This window comes from Bos grunniens, chromosome 13 (assembly GCF_055505025.1).
Source record: "Bos grunniens cultivar Pamir isolate PY7600 chromosome 13, Bosgru_T2T1.0, whole genome shotgun sequence".
Taxonomy (NCBI): domain Eukaryota; kingdom Metazoa; phylum Chordata; class Mammalia; order Artiodactyla; family Bovidae; genus Bos; species Bos grunniens.
This window is the reverse complement of record NC_141177.1, coordinates 60,383,080-60,407,209: the sequence shown is the minus strand read 5'-3', so window position 1 is coordinate 60,407,209 and position 24,130 is coordinate 60,383,080. Positions and strand designations below refer to the sequence as shown.

The 24,130-nt window shown below is 38.8% G+C and overlaps 1 protein-coding gene across 2 annotated transcripts in view; it reads right to left on the bottom strand.

Annotated features, from left to right (window-relative positions):
* Positions 1-23,186, bottom strand: part of DNAJC1 (DnaJ heat shock protein family (Hsp40) member C1) — a 183,608-nt gene extending 160,422 nt beyond the window's left edge. For both annotated transcript variants that reach the window (XR_015139744.1, XM_086334535.1), the window contains exon 1: positions 21,872-23,186. Coding sequence is in view for 1 of the 2 variants with exons in the window: in XM_086334535.1 (XP_086190661.1) it covers positions 21,872-22,072 (201 nt within the window). In the remaining variant the exon portion in view is untranslated. The remainder of the gene's footprint in view (positions 1-21,871) is intronic.
* Between the last annotated feature and the right edge of the window lie 944 nt (positions 23,187-24,130).

Here is a 24,130-nt window from a genome sequence, read left to right as displayed (position 1 = left end):
AAAGCTATCTGATGAAGCTATGAATATTGTTGAAGAAGCACATTTCCTCCATTTTTCAACCTGTATATCAATGAAAAGCATTCTGCTCTGAATCATATTTTGAATTTTTATTCAAATGACCTAAAAAATGTACATTTTAAATAACAGAGCAGGAACAAAAGGGTTTAAAAGAGTTCTAAAAACTGGCTGCTAGATACAAATGCTGGTGGGAATTAAGTATTTTTTGTTTTCATTAGTGCTTATTATAAAGTTCCATCGATTTTGAGGGATCTACTCAATCCTATTTCTCCTAAAAATCTGTTACTTTCAAGGGGCTGATTTTGCAAAAGGAGAAGCCAAATATGGTATTAAATAACTGTTAATAGATCTGGTCCACCTGGATAAAGTAGAAAATAATGGAAAGCAAATTAAAGACAGAATTCTAGTCAAGAGGAGATCCTCATTTGCTTCTTAGAGGATTTGTCTCAAGGCTCACTGATGCAACTCAAGTCAGTCAAAAACGCATAATGGATAAAAGGACTATCAATCTTCTCTTGCTTACCTACTATGCTGAGCAGAGTTTGTTCTAGGCCTTCAATTCCTTGACTGTTTCTGATAATAATCAAAACTTTCTTCTCCCATAGCTTTTGATTTTCATTGTTCTGAATCGATTTTTTGTCTAATTCCCCAGCTTACCTTTCTCAGAATCAAAACATAACAGATTTATGGGACTGGAAAGTCCTTAAGTTATCTATCTAACCTTCTCTATGTGAGGAATCCCTTCTATATTGTGTGTTACAAATATCTATTAACCACAGTGATAAATAGTGTGCTAAATGTTAAAGCAGTAAACAACAAAAAAGACACAAAATCCAGATACTGACAAACCATATGTACATATATCTCCTAGTCTGTCCAATGAGCAATACTAGACACAAGGACACCGCAGAAGCAGCAAGCACACTTGGTGCCCATATTTTGGTTTCTAAATATGAGTCTTTAATAAAAAGAACCAGAGCTCTGTGGAGAAATGACTGATGCCAGGCCTGGGGTATCGAAAGTGCAAGATAAATCTGGAATATCCTGTGTTGCCAGAAAATAAATGCCCTGAAAAACAACACAGAGAAGTGAGACAAAGGACAAGGGATCTGATGTGAAGAAGTTCTTAATGGCTAAATGTGGTATGAGTAAGAAAATGATAGTAATGGAGCATAACCCATAGATTAAAACAAATATTCATGAGTCCATACTGACATAAGTAACTGACCAAACAGTGAGAAGGGATAGCTCTTGCTTATAGTATAGAAAGAATAATGGAGACAAAAAAAAAAAAATCACCATTTGGTAAATACCATAGTAGCATGGTAATGTTGACCACAGGCAAGAATCATCAATGGATGCTAAAATTACTGGGCAAAAGAATGATGAGAAATAAGATATCTGCATAATCTTTAAGTATTTTCCCACAAGAAAAATAACAAAAGGAAAATAGTACTAAGTTGGTGCAAAAGTAATTGCTGTTTTACACTGTTGAACTTTGTCAGTCAATATTGGAATACAGTCTTAAATAAATGTGGCTATGTTAAACATCATTTTAATGTACATTTCTCGATTTGTTTTGTTAATTACTTATTACTTGCTGTGTATTTTATATTTATTTTAGACTATAGAAATGATGTTTGACAAAAACAAATTTGAGCAATTTTTTATTCAGTTCAAAATGGGTCGTAAAGCAGTAGAGACAACTTGCAACATCAACAATTCACTTGGCCCAGGAACCGCTAACCAAGCTTCACTGCACTGATGGTTCAAGAATTTTTGCAAAGGAGATGAGAGCCTCAAAGATGAGGAGTAGTGGCTGGCCACTGAAAGTAGACAATGACAATTGAGAGCAATCATCGTAGCTGAGAAGTTGCCAAAGAACTCAACATCAACCATTCTATGGTCACTCGGCATTTAAAGCAAATTGGAAAGGTGAAAAAACTCCGTAAGTGGGTGCCTCATGGGCTGACTGAAAATCAAAAAAACTGTCATTTTGAAGTGTCATCTTCTCTTAATTCTACACAACAATGAACCATTTCTTGATCAGATTGTGACATGCAGCGAAAAGTGGATTTTATACGACAATTGGCAATGACCAGCTCGGTGGCTGCACTAAGAAGAAGCTCCAAAGCACTTCCAAAAGCCCAACATGCATCAGAAAAAGGTCATGGTCACTGTTTGACAGTCTGCTGCCTGCCTGATCCACTGCAACTTTCTGAATCCCACTGAAACCATTACATCTGAGAAGTATGCTCAGCAAATTGATGAGATGCACTGAAAACCACAATATCTGCAGCCAGCATTGGTCAACAGAAAGGGCCCAATTTTTCTCCATGATGTTGGACCACATGTCACACCAACACTTCAAAAGTTAAACGAATTGGGCTACAAAGTTTTGCCTCATCTGCCATATTCACCTGACTTCTCGCCAACCACTTCTTCAAGCATCTCAACAACTTTTTGCAAAGAAAATGCTTCCAAGAGTTTGTCAAATGCCGAAGCATGGATTTTTACGCTACAGGAAGAAACATTTCTCACTGGCAAAAATGTGTTGATTGTAATGGTTCCTATTTTGATTAGTAAAGATGTGTTTAAGCCTAGTTATAATGATATAAAATTCATGGTCCAAAACTGCAACTACTTTTGCACCAATCTAATAGCCTTACAATGAAAAAATTTGGCACACATAACCAAGAAATCAAAGTGAAGCTCATCTGTAATGTGACATCATAGGCCTGGTGATAAGTTCCACTGAAAAGGGTACAACGTCACTTCCATAGTATTCATGCAAAACATGCATAACCTGAATTTAGTTAAGGAAAAACATTAGACAAACCCAAATTGAGGGATGGGTTTCTCTGGTGACTCAGTGGTAAAGAAACTGCCTGCCAAGTGGGTTTGATCCCTGGGTGGGAAAGATCCCCTGGAGAAGGAAATGGCAAACCACTCCATTATTCTTGCCTGGGAAATCCCACAGACAGAGGAGCCTGGCAGGCTACAATCCAGGGGGGCATAAAGAGTTGGACACAACACAGCGACTAAACAGCAACAAATTGAGGGACATTCTAAAATATAACTAATCCAATACTCTTGAGAAGTATCAAAGTCAAGAACAACAAAGACTAAGGAACTGTCCCAGAGTACAGAATATCAATGAGATAAGAACAAAATGTTACGATTCAGGACCAGAAGAAAAGATGCTAGTAGGACAACTGATGAAATCTGAATAAGATTATTATATTAGTTAACAATACTGTCAAAGTGAAAGTTGCTCAGTCATGCCCAACTCTTTGCGACCCCTATACAGTCCATGGAATTCTCCAGACCAGAATCGTGGAGTGGGTAGCCTTTCCTTTCTCCAGGGATCTTCCCAACCCAGGGACCAAACCCAAGTCTCCCACATTGCAGGTGGATTCTTTACCAGCTGAGCCACAAGGGAAGCCCAAGAATACTGGAGTGGGTAGCCTATCCCTTCTCCAGCAGATCTTCCTGGCTCAGGAATCAAACTGGGGTCTCCTGCATTGCAGGCAGATTCTATAACAATACTGTATCGATCTTAATTTCCTGATTTTGATCATTTTATTATGTAAGACATTTGGGGAAATTAGCAGAAGGGTATAAGGGAACTCTTTGCATTATTTTGCCACTTTTTCATTAAGTGTAAAATTATTCCAAAATGAAAGATCATAAGTCAACAGTTTATGTATCTCTTAATTCTAATATTCAAAGTCAGAGATCATACACCCCCTTAGCCTTTCTTTTTCACATTCAATATGTTCTTCATTGGACAAGATGCCCAGAACTCCTACTATACTATAGCTCCACTTTTAAAAAGCTCCATTTATTACCAGGAAGGTACATAATATATTGTTTTAGATTGCTTTATATTTCTCACTTTGTATGATCAAGTATGTATGTTAATGCAACCTAGAACTGGTTTTTAAAAGCAGATGCATAATACTGTTGGCCTGATGCCTGTTTGCAATCAACTAAAACTTCAGCATTTATCTTTACTAAAGACAAATTAGATCTTCCCATTTTATACTTGTGCAATTGATTTTTAAAAGGAAAATACTGAATTACCTTTTTCTGTGATTATTTCCATCCTTTTCGTTTCTGCTCATATTTTATGTGTAAGGGTACCAGTTAGGTTATTTTGAAGCACAATTCTAAAACTCACTCACCATGCACTAAATACATACCATTCACAGTGTACTATTACAAATTAAGAGTCTATACAAAAATCTGCCATGGAGTGGTCATATTTGATTGGAAGAGTAGGGAAAATCTTAATAAAGGGATTAAATTTAGGCTAGATTTTAAAGAAGAGATAGCATTTCAACAGTAAGAAATGATACAGAATAATGGCTATAATTTTTGAACCTAAAAGATAAGAGTGTAAATCCTAACTCCATCAATGATTAGTTTTGGGGAAGTCTTTGAAATTCCATTTCCTCACTGATTAAATATCTAACTTGACAGAATTGTTTTAAAGATTAAATAAGATAATATATACAGTTAAGCAGGAAGCAGAAAAATAGGTGCAAAAGAATGAAGCTGGACCCTTATATTACAGCATACACAAAAATTAACTCAAAATGGGATCAAAGGTTTAAAGGTAAGAGCTAACATTGCAAAACTTTTTGAAGTGGGATCTGGCAATTACTTCTTGGACATGACACCAAAAACACAGGGAACAAAAGAGAAAAAAGATAAATTTGGACTTCATCAAAATTTAAAAGTTTTGTGCATCAAAGTACACTATCGAGAGTAAAAAAAATCCCTGTTCACAAATCATGTACCTGACAAAGGATTAATATCCAACATATGTCCAAAACTCCCATAACTCAACAAAAATACAGTCCCCCCAAAATGGGCAGATTATTTGAATACACTTTTCTCCAAGGAACATATACATACAGTCAACAAGCATATGAAAAGATATTCAACATCATCAATCATTTAGAGAAAAGGATACCACTTCTTATCCATTATGAAGACTATTATCAATAGATAAAAAAATAAATGCTGGTGATAACTCTGGAGAAAATTAGAACCTTTCTTCATTGCTTGTGGGCATGTAAAATGATGCAGCTATGGTGGGAGAGTTTGGCAACTCCTCAAGAAGTCAAATATAGAATACCATATGATCCTGTAATTCTACTTCCAGGTATATCCCAAAAGAATTAAAAGCAAGGGCTCAAATACTTATTCACCAGTGTTGAAGGTGGCATTACAGTTGACCCTTGAACAATGTTTGGTGGGGTTGGGGGAGGTGTGTGTTTAGGGGCATGGATGCTCTGAGCAGTTAAAAATCTATATACAACTTATACTCAGCCCCCACATTGGCAGATTCAATCAATTGTTTGATCATGTAATATTATACTATTTACTAATGAAAAGCATCCATAAATGAACTTTGGTAGTTCAGACCCACGTTGTTCAAGGGTCAACTGTATTTACATTAGCCACAGGTGGAAGCAAGTTTATCAACAAATCAATGTATATATTCCACAAAATGTGATGTATACATTCAATGGAACAGTATTCAGTCATAAAAAGAAATATGATTCAGGGACATTCTACAACATGGATTAACCTTGAAGACTAAATGAAACAAGCCAGACACAGAAGAATAAATATTGTATGACTCCACTTATATATTTGGAAAAGGTAAGTTCTTAGAGACAGAAAATAGATCAGAGGTTACTAGGGCCTGAGAGAAGAGGGAATGTGTTAAGTCATTTTTAGAAAATAGATATAGTTTCTATTTGAGATGATGAAAAAGTTCTAGGAATCAATAGTGAGGATGGTTGTGTAACACTGTGAATCTCCTTAATGCCAATCCTTAAAAAAGGATTAAAATGGTGAATTTTAGGTTATGCATATTTTACCACAATCTTTTAAAAAGCAGCTAGCATGCTCTACTCATATAAAAGTACTCATATAGAGTACTTTTGGAGGTGGAAGAAATTTTAGGCAGTCAATAGTATGAGCAGTTACTGAGGTTAAAAAAAATATACATATATGAGGAAAAACATTTGAAATGATATATAATTTAAAACATCAAAAAGTGGTTTTATTTGGATTTTAAAAATTTCCCTTTTCTTTACTTTTACATTAAAAAAAAGTAATAAAACCTATTTAAAGAACAACTCCTCATACAGGTAAGAACAGTGTATTTGAAATATACTGCATGAAGCTAACATCCACTGAAACTCTTTGATTTTAGTACTGTCCACCAAGTTGGTTACAAAAATGTTTTCAGTGAGATTAACCCTCACTGTCCTATTTTTTGTTTTGTGCATTTTGAAGACCACAAGAGAACATAATAGTATTCACATCCAGAAAAAGACAGTCTTTTTAAGAGGTATGAGATTGGAATATATTTAAATCATCAAAAATAAAATTACCTGTATATATCTTCAGAACCATTCATTTCCTCCAGAAGTGGTTTTTCTGACATGTACCTGAATTTCAATAACTATTTCCCCACCTGGCACAGTTGAATCTAACTAGATTCAAGACAGAGCTCAGGACTCTCCTCCGAACATTTCCAGTAACAGGGCCATGTACATCACTCTGAAGAAACGGACCTACTTATTACCATATTCAAACCTGTCGTATCTGATTATTTTAGAAATGTTACTTGCCTGTTTTAGCACCCAGACTTGGATCAAGCCTAGGAATAGTGAACAAAGAGGGACACAACTGAATGATTTACTGTTCCTTTTAATGCCTAACTAACAGCTCTTATACTGCTGTGAATAACAGGCCTGACTATATTTCTGGATGACAAGTGGTAAAAGGCTCTTAGGTAAAAGGAAAATGGCATTAAAAATAGTAATAATTTTAAAAGAAGTGCAGCTTTAAAAATATTCAGGAGTCAAAGTAGCACTGCAAATACTTGAGGGATCTCCTCCTAAACCCTACTCTGAATACGTATCTAGATGAAACGAAGAGAAAATCTTAACCATACAGCCATGATCAAAACTAGTCAAGTATCTCTGTAGACAAAAACTAATGGAAACCTGTAGCCACAAACAGAGCTTAAGCTAACAGCCTGGACTCCACACCTGTGAAGTAGGCAGAAGAAGTGAAAACTCTGTGTTCCACAGAGCAATGAGGGGTGAAAGTACTTCTACAAAAGGCCTGGGGTCAGAGCCAGGATGATGCCGGAAACCAAGGGGGGCAGTGGGACTCCACCGCTTGTGGAAAAAGGTGTAAAAAGTTGAGAAAGCCACCGCCTGAAGCTGCAGCTCATAAAATATTATGTATCTGAGATATTAAGAGACCACAGTTTCTGCACAACAGCTCAAACCAGGCCAAGCAATCTGCAGGCTTGGTATCTGGATCTGCAATGGCCTCAGGAGGGAGCCCTAAGCTGCCTATGTAAGACCTGAGGCTTGTCTAGGTATCTCAGGGAAAGAAGTAAAAGCCACTACAGAGCCTCTAGGGAGGACAGGTGAATAGAAAGGAGAGAGAAACACCTACTCAGGATAGACCTGAAAACTAAAATTCTACCTAAATACAACATTTTAATTATGAAAGAGAAATTATTTCCTATTCAGTTTAATTATCTGTGTGTCATTCTTCATAAAAACCTCAGTCTAAAACATCTTTATGTCTTGATAGGTTTGACGCAGACACATAACCTGCACAGGTGTACGCACGGTCTCACTGTGAGACTTCTGGCACAACTAAACTAACCCTGTGGTCCACAATATCAGAGCGGGCACACCCGAAGCCATCTTATGTTTACAACGTTCAGAAATTTCCTGTTGCTGACTTTGATGAGCCCAGAGAATTATTTACAGTAACCTCAAATCACGCTTGGTGTAGTTCCAAGACAACTGGAACAACAGTGGCTCGGGTCTTCTCCAGGGTAGATTTAAAACATACCTAAAGACTACGAAATCAAGTAGGCTTCTCAGCTTGCCTGTATTTAAAAAACAAAGCAAAACAAAAACCCAACTTTATTGAGGTATAAATGCTATACAAAGAACCGTGGTTTGTTCATTTTTTTTAAAATTACTGTTGTGGAGAGAATCAAAGGTAATTATTTCTCTTGTGCATTTTATTTTAAGGCATTAAAGAAAAGAACTTAGAGGAAATATATATATGTATTCAGGGGTACTCCAAAAGAAGACAGTAAATAAAGTTGAAGGTGGGTGTAAGAATTATGATTTTGGGCTTTACATAATAAAATTTCTGTTGAGTACTTTCATCAAAAACTTAACAGGTTGTTTCATAATCCCTCCCACCATTGTTAGCCATAAATAAAACAGAATGGATGATCATCTTCTCGGAGAGCTACAGAAAGAGACTGCTACATGAAGAAATAGGTTAGATATTGCTGAGGTCTCTTTTAACTTCAGGATTTTATATAGGTTCTTTAATTTTTGTTTTTCCCCTTAGCATAGAGTTTTTAGTATCTCTGACTCCAATGCAATTTCTTTCCTATGCCAGGACTATTTAAAACAATAATAGCCACGTATAAGAACCACTAATACAATAATCTACTTCCTTTCCTTACTTGTTTATGAAATTACCAAGGAAAAGGGGAAAGGATCAGCAATTAGTTAATCAGTCCAAAATAAAGCAGTATGTTTAGGAGCTATGTGGTGGTGGCAAAGGCGGCTGGCCAGTGGACATGAATGCCTTTGGAATCCCTAATTGATAGTATAAAGAGCAAAAAGAATGGCACAAATAGAATTGCATCTGGAAATCCCTTTTTAAATTATTTAATGAAAGATATTATAATAATCAAAATAGCTGACAGTAGAGAATGTACTGAATATTTCATAGCTAATAATGTATTTGATGGGTGAGTTTCAGAGTAACTAGGGAGACCAGGCAACCTCAAAGTTAAAATTACAAAGTAGGAACACTGGTGATTTCCTGGTCAGAGTGTCATTAAAGACCTAACATATTAACTTAATAATACTTTAAAAAATTACAAAATGTAACAGGCAAGTCAGCAAAAGTAAATGACCAATTTGAATGAAGCTGATTACTGAAAACACCCTCAGCAAACAGGCCTCTATGCGTGACCTTCTGAACCCCCTGTCCCGAGAAGAGCAGCACAGACTATACTAACAGCCTCTACAGGCCAAAGAGAAGAACGGGTAAATCAGACAGAACACGAAGATGATATCTAGCACAACTGGAACAATCTAAAAACAAAGCAAAACAACAACTACCATGAGTTAAAACACAAAAACAAAACTCACAAATGATGTCCCTGACAAAATGGAAACAGCAATCAGTGATTTTATCCAAAAATATGTAGGTATATACAACACAGAAACGTTCATTCTCTAAGGCTGTGATCTCCAATGTGGTAGTCATTAGCCATATTTGAACACTTGAAATGTGTTAGTGTAAATCAGAAATCAAATTTTTTATTTGAGTCACTTATATTTAAATTTTTTTAATGTCATTTGCTTCAGTTACTGTAAAGCTTTTTAAAGTATGTCTGGAAGAGCCTGAGTACATGAATCTACTTGTTAGCTGCACATTCTATGAAATCTCAATACAGATTAAGTATTTTCAATCAAAATTAAATATTCAAATTGAAGTATGCTAAGCAGTAAAGTGAAAATATATACCAAATTTTGATGTCTTAATAAAAAAGCCAAAGTGTAAAATGTCTCAATAATTAAAAAAATATGTGAACACATGTTCAAATATTTTTGATACATGAGATTAAGTAAAATATATTAAGATTAATTTTACCTGTTTTTTACTTTTTAAGTGTGGCTTTTAGAAAATTTTAAGTTATACATGTGGCTTGTGTGTTATGTATTGAACAGTGCTCTAAGACATCAACAACTTTAAAATGAATGTCATCTGTCTAAAACCTGAAATATATGTCAGTCAGGATTTGTAAGTAAAATACTTCCTTATCTCAAAATATTACTTCAGTCTACTCAGAGTTTGTGTATTTATACATTCCAAAGACATGTGTATCCTCTTCACACAGAAGATTGTTACAAATCATTAAACTATTCCTCTGAGTTACTACAAACTGGGTATGCTTAATGGTCATTCCACCATCCAGAGTAAGTAACCAACTAACGAAAAGACACTAATTCAATGATGTCTTTTAATCTGGATTCTTGTACCAATATGTTAAGTAATGCTTTTGGTTCTAAAGAGCTGAACAACGATCTTTAGTAGAGCAAAGATCTTGATGAGAGTAATTACATAGGACAATTTTACGTTTATATGTACACACACATATATATATACACAGGCTTATAAATTTTCCATAGAAGAAAAACACTATAATTGCCTGCCTTCACAGTGCTCTTCCAACCTTTTCCATACCATGGCATTTCAAAGAAAATTACATTTGAAAGACACTCAAGTTAACTTACGGCTGCTCCAGGGAGGGCATCAATGTCCGAAGACACGGGCTTACTGCACATCACCAGGAGGCCTGGGCTCAAAGGGCCTCGCAAAACACTGCAAAATATCTCTGACCCATACTTTGTTTTCATCTGACTTATATTTTATTCTTACTTATGCCTACAGTTGTGAAAATACAACCCCTCAACATTTTTAACAACAATATACGAAAAAGGCCACAAGATGGAGATATTACTCCATCAGAGTATTTATATTGATGTTTCTTTTCCCATGTACATTTCCCTCTCTCTGTATATGTCTTATTTCTCCTTCAGTGATACTCTCACTTACTGTCTCTATCCCTAACATTTATACTGGCTCCTCTGCCACTCCAGCCTTCACTAGCATTATTAAATATAATGAGTACTTTTATGACCCTTATTTTAAATATTAACAGCAGGCAGATAATTAGAATAGTTGAAACTCAATATTTTCCCACCTCTAAAATTAAATTAATTTTTATTTACGTATTTTTCTCCAATGGGTAAGAATTCTTTTAAAAATTTGCTACCCGCCAAGTAATAAGTACTCCAAAAGCCATTTACTGGAATACATTCTGCTACTTTGTAAGGCTACATATTTATTGGGTTGGGCAAAAAGTTCGTTTGGGTTTTAAGATCATACAGAAAAACCCAAGCGAACTTTTTAGTCAACCCAATACTTCATGTTGATACCCCTCCAAACTTCCCTGGAATTCTTCTTTGACAACAGTCCTCAAAACAGTTTATGAGCCTTACTGGAAATTTATTTTCAGATCTCTTTATCAATCTAAAGGGTACTTACCCCAGCTTGTTAACCCAACTTAGTCACCAAGTTTGGCTCCAAATGACTATTAGCCATAGGCAAAAGTCAAATTCATCTTAAAGATGCACTGTTAATGAAGACACTGCCAAATATGTTACAGGCTTTGAAAGCAATTCAAAATAAGTTTCAACAATGTTTTGGGAAGTGGCAGCACTGTTGAAAGCCTGTGAAGCTTTCCACAAAAACTGATTTCCAGATCTAATTAACTCTGAGTTAAACCCTATATACTTCCAAAGGTATAATACAAAAAGTCACACTAACTCTGTGGAACTACCGTAGAACTGCACAGCGTGACAATCATCTGAACATTATGACATACTTAAGTACAAGCAACAATTTCCAGTCGCCCTACATTATACATACATATAGTCACTTCCTTAAATCAAATTTATTCACCAGTGTTAACACAAAACACTATTCTAAGTCAGAGAAGAACCTAAACACTAATCTTGTATCTGTTAACTAAAAGTTGGGAGCTAAAAATAACTGCTAATAAGTTTTAATTTTTTTTTTCTCATTCCCAAAAAGTCAGAGGCTTCTTTGTAATTGGTCATGGGATAGCATTCTTAACCTGATCCATTTTAATGGTATGAAGTCCTTAAGTATTGGCTAGAATATGAAGTATCTACCCTCCTTAGCACGCATGTATATGAACCCTAGGATTTTTCTATGGTCTGTTTAGATGGTCCCAATAAACGACAACAAAAATTATTCTGGTTTCAACTCATTTTGACAACTGCTCACTACACATCGCAGTGGGGTCTCAGGTAGAAAATTCTTGTGTTTTCTATAACCAGGAGCTGCATGTATTCCAGAATTTTTTTAACTAAAATTAAAAAATTACACCCTTTTAGAATTCTAGTGTTTGCCCTCAGCGGCATTATTTAGTACTGCTTCTTTTCCATTTTAATACTGCTGCTTATACCATGACGTCACTACAGATGGTGACTGCAGCCATGAAATTAAAAGACGCTTACTCCTTGGAAGGAAAGTTATGACAAACCTAGATAGCATATTCAAAAGCAGAGACATTACTTTGCCAACAAAGGTTTGTCTAGTCAAGGCTATGGTTTTTCCTGTGGTCATGTATGGATGTGAGAGTTGGACTGTGAAGAAGGCTGAGAGCCAAAGAATTGATGCTTTTGAACTGTGGTGTTGGAGAAGACTCTTGAGAGTCCCTTGGACTGCAAGGAGATCCAACCAGTCCATTCTGAAGGAGATCAGCCCTGGGTGTTCTTTGGAAGGAATGATGCTAAAGCTGAAACTCCAGTACTTTGGCCACCTCATGCGAAGAGTTGACTCATTGGAAAAGACTCTGATGCTGGGAGGGACTGGGGGCAGGCGGAGAAGGGGACGACAGAGGATGAGATGGCTGGATGGCATCACTGACTTAATGGATATGAGTCTCAGTGAACTCCAGGAGTTGGTGATGGACAGGGAGGCCTGGCATGCTGCGATTCGTGGGGTCGCAAAGAGTCGGACATGACTGAGCGACTGATCTGATCTGATCTGATACCATGATGTGTCCTTTATTTAATTCTTGATCTTAGACTCTTTTAATATTTAACTGAAATTCTATTAGCTGACTGTGTAGTTGCATATAACTTTATGCCCACTGCCTCACTGGCACTAAAATAGGAGTCTGCCTGATAATGAAGCACATTGTTTTATGCGTATATTCTCTCTAAACAGAAATGTTGACTGCGGCATGCCCTTGCTTTTGCAACATGTCTGATTACATACAAGATTCCAGTTACTGGATGTTGTAATCAGAAATGTTAAGTGAATGAGTCCTAACCTTATTTAATGTAGTATTGAGAATGAGACACAAATTTTAGATTAAATTTCTAATTAAATCCTACAGACACGATTACACAAAAATTTCAGTAAATATAAATTTACTGAATTTATATTTAAAAAAAAATTTAGCTCTTAAAATGGCATACTATGATGTTACTTAAAACATAATCATATTTTACATCCATTAGTGTAGGACCCATCTTTCACAAGGAAGTCTTTTGATGAAAAGAAAGAAAGGACTATGGATTCATTATAAAAGGGTGTGGGGTCTTGCTTCACCCAATCAGAAGTCTCTTTCCACTTCAACTCCTTTACTTCCATCTCTGCACACCTCTATACAAGAAAAGCTTTGGAGGTGTTTTTAATTCTGGGTGAAATTAATTACTGTCATCATTGTTCAAATAGACCCAGTAAGGCCTGACTTAGAAAAAGATTCCCAAGACCATATAGTAGCAGTCTGCAGAGTACGTAGTTCATTGATAGAAAACATAGAGCTGAGACCAGGCTTAATACAGACACTAGGATTTTATCACCTGGTGTTACTTACAACTGCCACAGAAGTTCTCCTCTGGGCAATCAAGTATCTACCCTCACCTCTATCCCATCCTGCATATCATTCCCAACAATGAATAAAACATACAATGTTGCAATTCACATCACACCAATCACTGGGTAAGGTGGTGACTTTTATGAAAAGATTTTAGAATCTATCTCTATGAATAATAGCAATAAAGTGAAAAGAAAGAAGTGAAGTCACTCAGTCGTGTCCGGCTGTTTGCGACCCCGTGGACTGTAGCCCGCCAGGCTCCTCTGTCCACGGGATTCTCCAGGCAAGAATACTGGAGTGGGTTGCCATTTCCTTCTCCAGGGGATCTTCCCAACCCAGGGATCAAACCCCGGTCTCCTGTATTGCAGGCAGACGCTTTATCCTCTGAGCCACCAGGGAAGCCCCCTGTGTATCAGTCCCAACAATTAATAAAACATATGATGTTACAATTCACATCACACCAATCACTGGGTAAGGTGGTGACTTTTATGAAAAGATTTTAGAATCTATCTCTATGAATAATTGCAATAAAGGACAATTCCAATTTCCCTGTTCAGCTTAGGGTGTGTCTATGAATAATAAAAGACAAACTGGGACTTCCCTGGTAGTCCAGTGGTTAAGATTTTAAGTTTCTAGGGCAGGAGGCCTGGGTTTCCCTCCTGCTCAGGGAACTAAGAGCCCACGTACTGAGTGATGTGGCTAAATAAAAGACAAACTATTCTAGGATTGTTCTCATAATTAGTGTAAAGGTGAGGGGAAAGAACTTCCTTGGTGGTCTAGTGCTTAGTAATCCTCCTGCCAGCGTAGGGGACATGGTCCCTGGTCTGGGAAGATCCGACATGCGGTGGTTGTTCAGTCCCTCAGTTGTGTCCGACTCTTTGCAACCCCTGAACTGCACCAAGCCAAGCTTCCCTGTCTTTCACCATCTCCCAGAGTTTGCTCAAACTCAAGTCCATTGAGTTGGTAATGCCATCCATCCATCTCGTCCTCTGTTGCCCCTTCACTTCCTGTTTTCAATCTTTTCCAGCATCAGGGTCTTTTTCAGTGAGTCAGCGCTTCACATCAGGTGGCCAAAATCCTGGAGCTTCAGCTGGAGAATTCCATGGACTGAATAGTCCATGGGGTCCCAAAGAGTACAACACAACTGAGCAACTTTCACTTTAGCATCCACTGAATACTGAGGGCTGATTTCCTTTAATATTGACTGGTTCGATCTCCTTTCTGTCCAAGGGACTCTCAAGAGTCTTCTCCAACACCACAGTTCAAAAGCATCAATTCTTCAGCGCTCAGATTTCTTTACAGTCCAACTCTCACATCCATACATGACCACTGGAAAAACCATAGCTTTGACTAAACAAACCTTTGTCGACAAAGTAATGTCTCTGCTGTTTAACACACTGTCTAGGTTTGTCATTGCTTTTCTTCCAAGGAGCACGCATCTTTTAATTTCATGGCTGCAGTCATCGTCCACAGTGATTTTGCAGTCCAAGAAAATAAAGTCTGTCACTGTTTGCACTGTTTCCCCATCTATTTGCCCTGAAGTGACGGGACCAGATGCCATGATCTTCATTGTTTCAATGTTGAGTTTTAAGCCAGTTTCTTCACTCTTCTCTTTCATCTTCATCAAGAGGCTCTATAGTTCTTCACTTTCTGTCACAAGGGTGGTATCATCTGCATATCTGAGGTTATTGACATTTCTCCCGGCAATCTTGATTCCAGCTTGTGCATCACCAGTCCAGCATTTTAAGATGTACTCTGCATATAAGTTAAATAAGCAAGCTAACAATACACAGCCTTGATGTGCTCCTTTTCCAATTTGGAACCAGTCCATTGTTTCATATCTGGTTCGAACTGTTGCTTCTTGACCTGCATACAGGTTTCTCAGGAGGCAGGTAAGGTGGTCTGGTATTCCCATCTCTTTAAGAATTTTCCAGTTTGTTGTGATTCACACAGTCAAAGGCTTTAATCAATGAAGCAGATATTTTTCTGGAATTCTCTAGCTTTTTCTGTGATCCAATAGATGTTGGCAATTTGATCTCTGGTTCCTCTGCCTTTTCTAAATCCAGCTTGTACATCTGGAATTTCTTGGTTCACATACTGTTGAAGCCTGGCTTGAAGGATTTTGAGCATTACCTTGCTAGCATGTGAAGTGAGTGCAACTGCTCAGTAGTTTAAACATTCTTTGGCATTACTCTTTTTTGGGACTGGAATGAAAAGATCCCACATGCCTCAGAGCAATTAAGCCCATGAAACACAACTACTGAGCCCATGCTCTAGAATCCATGAGCCACAATTACTGAAGTCCATGCGCCTAGAGCCCATGCTCCACAATGAGAAGCCTGTGTACCACAACGAAGAGTAGTCCCCACTTGCGGCAACTAGAGAAAGCCCACGAGCAGCAGCAAAGACCCAGTGCAATCAAAAATAATTTAAAAATAATAAATCTTTTTTTTAAAAAAGAAAAGAATAGCATAAAAAGAAAAAAGAAACAATTAAACGAGGATTTCTGTTCGATCAGCTCTAGACTATGTGGCAAGAGTTTCCCAACAGACTTGCTTTTTCCCCATAAAGTATGTCCTGGCAATCTCCACTAAACAGTGTGTACATAAGAAAAACCAATTTTACAATAGTCCAATCTGAGGCAAATACGTATACAACTGCACAAATATTTATTCAGCTCTAACTCTAGACATGATATGCTTTACATCAGAAATATAAATGACTAGAAGTTTATCTACCATTCCAGATTTTGTATTATATCTTTCTCCAAATTAATAATTTTGGACTCTACAATGAAAATCAGAGAGTGATTATTACCTGACAGATTTCTAAGGGAACAGACTCACTAGAGACAGACTGAACTATATTCAACTAACACCACAAGATCAGTGGAATCTAACACAAGAATCACTGGAGAGAACTGATATAGTATGGGTTCACCACTCATTTATGAAAGAAATCTTCCTCTTTATTTCTACAAAGCACTGTACTGGGGTTTGAGAAGTCCCTTTTAATGACTCTGCACTTTTTTCCCATCCAAAAACCTGAACACACAGGTCAGGCAAATAGAGATCACACAGCACCTTTATTGATGAAAAGCTACTGGTGAATTGACATTATATATGAGAGCCAAAGAGGCTTGCTAGCAATTTTTGCCCTTCCATCTCCATCCTAGGCGTTGAGACAGTACACTCAAGAGAAGTCTGGCCCAGATAATAACTTTCTTACTGGTCTAGGGCAGAGAAGAGAATGAGCCTCGTTACTTACAGCTTTGTAATTAGTTAGCTCTCCCTAATCAAAGGGCTTCCCTAGTGGTTCAGACCATAAAGAATCTGCCTGCAATGCAGGAGACCCGGGTTCAATCTCTGGGTCAGGAAGATGCCCTGGAGAAGAGAATGGCTAGCCACTCCAGTATTCTTGCCTGGAGAATTCCATGGACAGAGGAGTCTGGTGGGTACAGTCCATTGGGGTCACAAAGAGCAGGGCACAACTGAGTGACTGACACACCCCAATCAGAGGTAAGGCCATCACCCTCCAACAAGGTAACTCACTCATCCATGGAAAGATTAAAGAGATGGGTCAAGAGATCATCAGTGTTTCTTTAAGGAAGATGCTCCCCTTGGAGATATATATAGGATAAGTGCAATGTAACTGTCCCTCCCTAATACAGGCTGCTACTTTGTGCATTTACACATCTGTGTATCTGAAATACAGACTGGAAGAGCTTAAAAGATTAATTCTGAATAAAAACCTAAAGTCCAACATTCTGTAAACATATGTCACTTAATAGTTTTCCTCTTTTTTTTTTCCCGTGGAGGTAGTTGAGCTATTTCAAAGTTTTCCTCTTTTAATCAGGTTTCAGTGTTCATCTGAATGTAAGGATGCAGTTACTTAAAAATTTATAAGAGAAAGAGACACATTTTCCAGTTCTATGAATAGAAATCTGTAATGATTGGGACCAAGTACTCTGATTTCATCAGAAAGTAAACACTGCAAAATTTAAGATAACTTAGCCTGTTAAAATTTCAATTCAAAGATTTTTTTAATGACTATGGAGTACTTATTGTTGGCTAGAACCCTGTACAAAGTATAAAGAAAGTCATGGTCCCAAAGACAATGAAAAAAAAAAAATGCAGAATTGCCATTGACCTCACAAGAAATACAGGTGTCCAAGGAGTAGGAGCTGTTAGAGGAGATATAAATATTGTTTGGGATCTAGAATTTTAGTTACTAATGAAAGATATAAACACTTTTCCCCCTTACATTCCTCTAATCTTCTACCCTGTATCCTCTAAAAAGATGCAATATCCAAATACAAAAGCCTTGTGGACAATTAAAGTCATTCTAAAATATAGTGAGCTTCTGGCATGTCACCTATAAACATCCCTCCACTAAAAACTTCTGGAATCCCTTTGAAATCTTTTAGAACCAATTTGAAACCTAGGAATACATCGAAAGGAATTCCTTCGCTTTATGAGAGCAATAAAAGGTCATATATTAATAAATATAACCCATTCCATAAAAACTGTCAAGCAATTACTTTTTCAGTGAATTACTGTTTAATTTTAGTTACCATGTTTATATTTTTCTTTCAGTAAATATTTAAGTGTGTGCTATGAAGTAAATAAAGAAAATACCGTTTGTCCTAAAAATGAGGCAACTAACTTCACAAGGTCATACATAAGTGAGTAAATGGTTTGGTTCAAGTTCTTAAAAGACACTGATTATTCCAATTATAGATTTTAGGGAGTGATTGAGCAAGTTACTTCAGACCTGGTAGAAAAGAGGATAAAATGGACACCACATTCAGCCTCTAATCATCCCTGGCGTTTAGTTCGGGGTATGGAGATCACAAAAAGATTTTTCTATCAATTGTCCTTCTCTCCTTACCCCAAACAACACATCTACTGATCTCATCACACCACTGAAACAGCTTTAGAAGAGGTAGCTAATGACCTCCACGCTGTTCAACTCAACATCTAGAGCTCATCTTATTTGAACTACCATCAGCATTTAACCCAGCTGATTGCTTTCTTCTCTTTAAAATACTTTCTCCACCTGAAAGAGAAAAAGATGATCTTTCCTTGGTTTGCCTCCAACTTCACTGCTGTTCCTTCTCCATTACCTTTGATGGTTCCCCTCATGGTCCAACTCCCAGACCCCTCTTTTCTCTTTGTTTTACATTCACTCCCCTGGTGACACTAGTGGCAAAGAACCTGCCTGCCAATGCAGGAGACGATCCCTGCAGGGGTCAGGAAGATCCCCTGGAGAAGGAAATGGCAACCTGCTTCAGTATTTTTGCCTGGAGAATCCCATGGACAGAGGAGCCTGGCAGGCTACAGTCCATTGGGTCGCACAGTGTCGGACACAAACTGAAGAAACTTAGCACACACACCCCTGGTGAACTTACCTGGTTTTGTGACTTTAAATTACCTACGAAGTGCCAGGGACTCCCTAATTTATTAACTACAGGCCAAATCCTTCTTACAATTCCAGACTTGGGTACCCAACTGCCTACACACCACCTCAACCTGAAAGTTTATTAGATGCCTCAAATTTAGCATGACCAAAACTCAATTACTGATTTTTTCCCCCAAACCATACCTACTTCTAGTCCCAGATTCTCCATCTCCATAAGCGACAAGTGCAATTAGACAAAATATTTATTGACTTTCTGAGGTTTAGAAAAAGCTTTCCAATTATCTTCAACTTATCAACCCCCGCACCTTACATGTAAACAATCAGCAAAATCCTGTCAACTCTATGTTCAAATTATATCTGGAATCTGACCACTTTGCACCACACAGGTTCAGTATATTTTACACAATTATCCAATAATTAACAACATACATATAATTTCCAACTCAATGATCACCTTGAAATTTAAGTTAAATCATGTACCTCTTCTGTTCAAACCCCCACTCCATCCCCAAGTTACTTATAATAGCCAAAGTCCTTATAATAACATTTGAAGCCCTAGAAGATTGTTCCCTGACCAGCCATGACTCTAATATCATCTACTGCTGTCCTCACCATATACCCTGCTCCAATACTAAGCAAGCTCCAAGAGCTCTGCATTTAACTGGTTGCCTTCCTTGAATGAATTTATCCACATGGCTCACTCCCTTACTTCCTTCTGAGGCCTTTTCTGAGCATCTGACACTTACATTTACTTGTTTGGTTGTTTACTATCTGTTTCCCCCTACCAAAACGTGAGTTTTATTTGAGTTCAGGGGTTTTATTTTATATACTGGCCAATTCCCAGTGCTTAAAATTTAGTAGACATGAACTAAATCTCTGTTGAATGAATGACGACCAAACTGATTAAATGCGGTCACCACTTCTGAGTAACCTACCTACTTAGCTCTGGTTCTTCATGTCTGGCTAGTCAAGAGAGATTGGCTGTCTCTGGCCTGAAAATTACACATTATGGACCTAAGACAGGCTGCATTTGTCTCTACCAAATTTTTGGTCTCCTGAAAGTCTTCCAAGAAAATTAGGAGTCAATGTAAAGAACCTGTTCCAATCAGGTTCTTTGCTTAGGTAAAACAAAGTTTCTTCTGCATTATTTTCAATTTCAAAACAATTGGGTAGAGAAACACAGATGAAAACAATTTTCTGGATCCTTCTACTCAATTCTACCTCTACATGGAATCTTCTCAATTATTTATGCTTATTTTCCCATCTTTACAAATTTAACTGCATGAGTTTATAAATGAAAATTCTGAGAGACTTCACATGCAAGCTAGATCACATAATCTAAAATTCGAACCACTGCTACTAAGTTTCTGTATCCTCTTAAAGGGGCTCTTAAAAGGTTTCCTTGAGTAACTAGAAAATATCTTTCAAAATCTTTGGATAGGTTTTGCATAAGACTCTAGCTACAGAATGTAATCAATTTTCGTAAATTCTAATAAAAATATTCTCAGTATTAAAGGCATTCTTAAGAGTCTTCAGAGTTATATTTCACTAATGATTCTTACACATATTGCATCACTATTTACTTTGAAATAAGGTACACTTTGTCTCTAGCAGTAAGTGGCACCAGATTAAAATAATGAATACAAACAACACAAAATTGTTTGCATGTAAGAATTTTAAGTGTGCAATGTTTACACTACTTCATAGCTCTTACAAAATTGAAATTCGTTAAAGTCAGGGTGCCGCAGCAACAGCATTTTTATATTCATTTATATTGAATTGAAAAGTAAATTTCCATTTGGTGTTAAGCTGAACAGTTCACACACATCTATGATAACGTGTTGGGGCGAAATGTACATTTCACCTCTGGTCACGGCAAGTGTGCCCCGAATAACAGTTGTGGGTAAACATTAATACCTTTTTGCCCCCTAACTATTCAAAGCATTTTTATGAAGGGCTCAATCAGAAGGTCTCAAATTCTTTCACCGCATAATCGTTAAACCAGTGAAATGGCATCTTCTCAGTAGGAGTCATTCAGCACTCCCAGAGAGAAAGCAATCAGAAAAAAAAAACAAGTCGAGCTGAAGAAGGAAAGAAAACGAAACGAAAAGAAAAAGAAAACGATCCTGTGCTACTGGCTGAGCTCCTCTTCCTGGAGCACCCCAAGTGCTTCTACTGCCCCAGCACTTCATGGCTCCTTCCCCGACTCCCCGAACAACACGGTAGAGGCTTCAAGTTCCTGCAGATTTCTAAACGGGGCTACAACTGCCTAATCCAACAGGCTAAACACATTACAAAGTACAGCGCTAGAAAAACTTCTGCAACCCAGACGGCAACTAAGAGGCATTCCTACCTTTCCGGAAAGACAGGAAAGGAGGCTCTTAAAAGGATAAGGGTAACTGGGAAGGTGAAAATTTAGAGGGAGACACGACCACCTTTCCACAATCAGAGAGGCAGGAAGAGAAAGGGTTTAAGAGTACAAGATCTACCCCCACCACTCCTCCTTCCTGCAGCACAGCAGGCTGCAAGGATCTCCCCCAGAATGGCAGAGGAAAGAGAAGGGATCCCCACCCCAGGCTGGTGGCACCGTCCAGCCTGTCACAGAGACCGGAACTTGAGAAGGGGAGCCGGGCAGTAAGGGACTGGGGAAGGCAGGCCATTCCCCTTGAAGCAGGTTAGGAGAAGACCGTGGTCAATCGGACAGAGGACGGCAGCCGAGCCCAGGACGACCAAGTCTTGCCCCGCGAGCCCGGCTCCCTCGGAGAAAACCGGGTCAGAGCCGGCCCCACCCCCTCCTTTCCGCCCGGACCCGCACGTTTCTGCCCGGGAGATGCAGCCTTCGAGCGAGCGGGCGGCCCCACTTACCTGCTGCACCCCGAGGAACTGGTAGAAGTTGAGCTGCACCTCCTCCACCAAGTCAAATAACTCCAGGTCTCCGCTCTCCCAGCCGTGCGCCGGCCCCGCGGCCGCCAGCAGCAGGAGCAGCAGCAGCGGCGGCGGGAACGGCACGAGTCCCGGCCGGCGGCGCGGAGGAAGCCGGGCCGGCCGAGAGCAAGGCGCTGTCATCGCTCCGGGCTCGGTGAGGTCAGCCGCCGCGCAGAGCCGCCGGCCGAGACCCGGGGACGTGGCGAGCAGCGCGGACTGTGGGATCACTGCTTGTCAGTCAGAAGCACGGGCAGCCGCCCCGGACTCTCCCGCCCAGCGGCCGGTCTTGGACAGAAGGCAGAGGCGGCGGAAGACGGCGGACGCTTCGTCCAGTGAGAGCGCGGACGGAGCCGCGGGCGGCCCTACCCTCCGCGGACCCTCACCCTTTACCCAGGCCTACAAACAGCTGGCGAGCCAGAGCCGGGCGCTTAGGTAGCGGGGCGAGGGGTGGGGGAGAGGCTTCCCCCGCCTCAGCCTATCCCAGGCCTCGCTTCCGGTGACATCACGTCTCCTAGCAACCGCGGGAGAGGAGGCGGGGCCGGAAGTAGGGTAGCCGGAGCCCCAGACCTGGGCCTCAGCAAACTGCTTCTCAGTCACTGACTTGCTTCGCGGAGCCATACGGATATTGGCACAGATTAAGAGACGTGGACAGTTACAGACATTGCGCATCTATCTGGAACGTCCCAAGTATCCGTGAAACAGCTACCTTCTTATCCTCCCCCAGATATTGAAAACTAAAAGCATATTTGAAAACTGAATTTTTGATTACAGCCTCTGTTTCATACATTTCATTATTCCATCCCCCCAAAATACAGGAGGAATAGAACGCAGGGCTTGAAAGGGGGAAATCTAGTGAGCAGTCTGAAGTTTCCTTTTAAGAGAGGTGAAGAAGAAATAAAATTTGAACCAAGACAAAAAGTATACTTCTAATAATGAAATAATATTTACAGGCATAATACTACAAAATAGACAACCAGGTAGAAAGTAATAAGCATAACAGACATTCAAAATCTTAGGGGTAAGTGAAGCTTATCGACCTTAGCCCATTTACAATTGGTGCTCCTTTCCAATTGATGTCTATTTTCAAAGACATTTAAGCTAAAAACCTTCTCTCTTTCCCACCAGTGTCTCACTTCCTATTCTTTTTATCCCCTCACCACTCTTGCTTTCTTTTGTGTGAAGCTTATTTTCTTCTTAGCTTTCTCACATTTCTCCTCCCTGACTCCCTACTCTTGCTGAGGAAGTAGAAGGAAACAAATAAATTGCTTGTATAACTCAGGATGCTTCAGCAGTTTTGAAAGTTTGATCTCCTTTTTCTCCTTTTGGATCCCACCAGTTGAATTAAGCTCAATAGGATAATAATAAAACTTTCATAGTAAAAAGGGTTGTGTTTGACAGAGGTTAGAAGAACAGTATCCAGGAGGTAAATCTTACTTAAATCCTTTTATTACTGTAGAGTTTAAAAAATATTTTTAAATAGTTATGAATACTTAAAAATAATACAATATAATGCTTGAATTAATCATATTTTAAATTCATTGTGAGGCTTAACTTTCAAAGATACAAGAACAGGGGTATCTTAATCTTCAAGGGCTGCTGTAACAATATACCACAAACTGGGTGTCAGCATGGTCAAGTTCTGGTAAGAACCCTCTTCCAGGTTTCAGAGGACTTCTTTCTTATACCTTCACATGGTGGCAGTGTGGGGGAGGGGGACAGAGATCTAGTGTTTCCTCTTACGCAGAAAGTGAAGAACTAAAGAGCCTCTTGATGAAAGTGAAAAAAGAAAGTGAAAAAGTTGGCTTAAACCTCGACATTCAAAAAATGAAGATCATGGCATGCAATCCCATCACTTCATGGCAAATAGACGGGGAAACAATGGAAACAGTGAGAGATTTATTTTCTTGGGCTCCAAAATCTCTGCAGATGGTGACTGCAGCCATGAAATTAAAAGTCGCTTGCTCCTTGAAAGAAAAGCTATGAACAACCTAGACAGCCTATTAAAAAGCAGAAACATTACTTTGCCAACAAAGGTCTGTCTAGTCAAAGCTATGGTTTTTCCAGTAGTCACGTGTGAGAGTTGGACTATAAAGAAATCTGAGTGCTGAAGAATTGATGCTTTTGAACTGTGGTGTTGGAGAAGACTCTTGAGAGTCCCTTGGACTGCAAGGAGATCCAACCAGTCCATCCTAAAGGAAA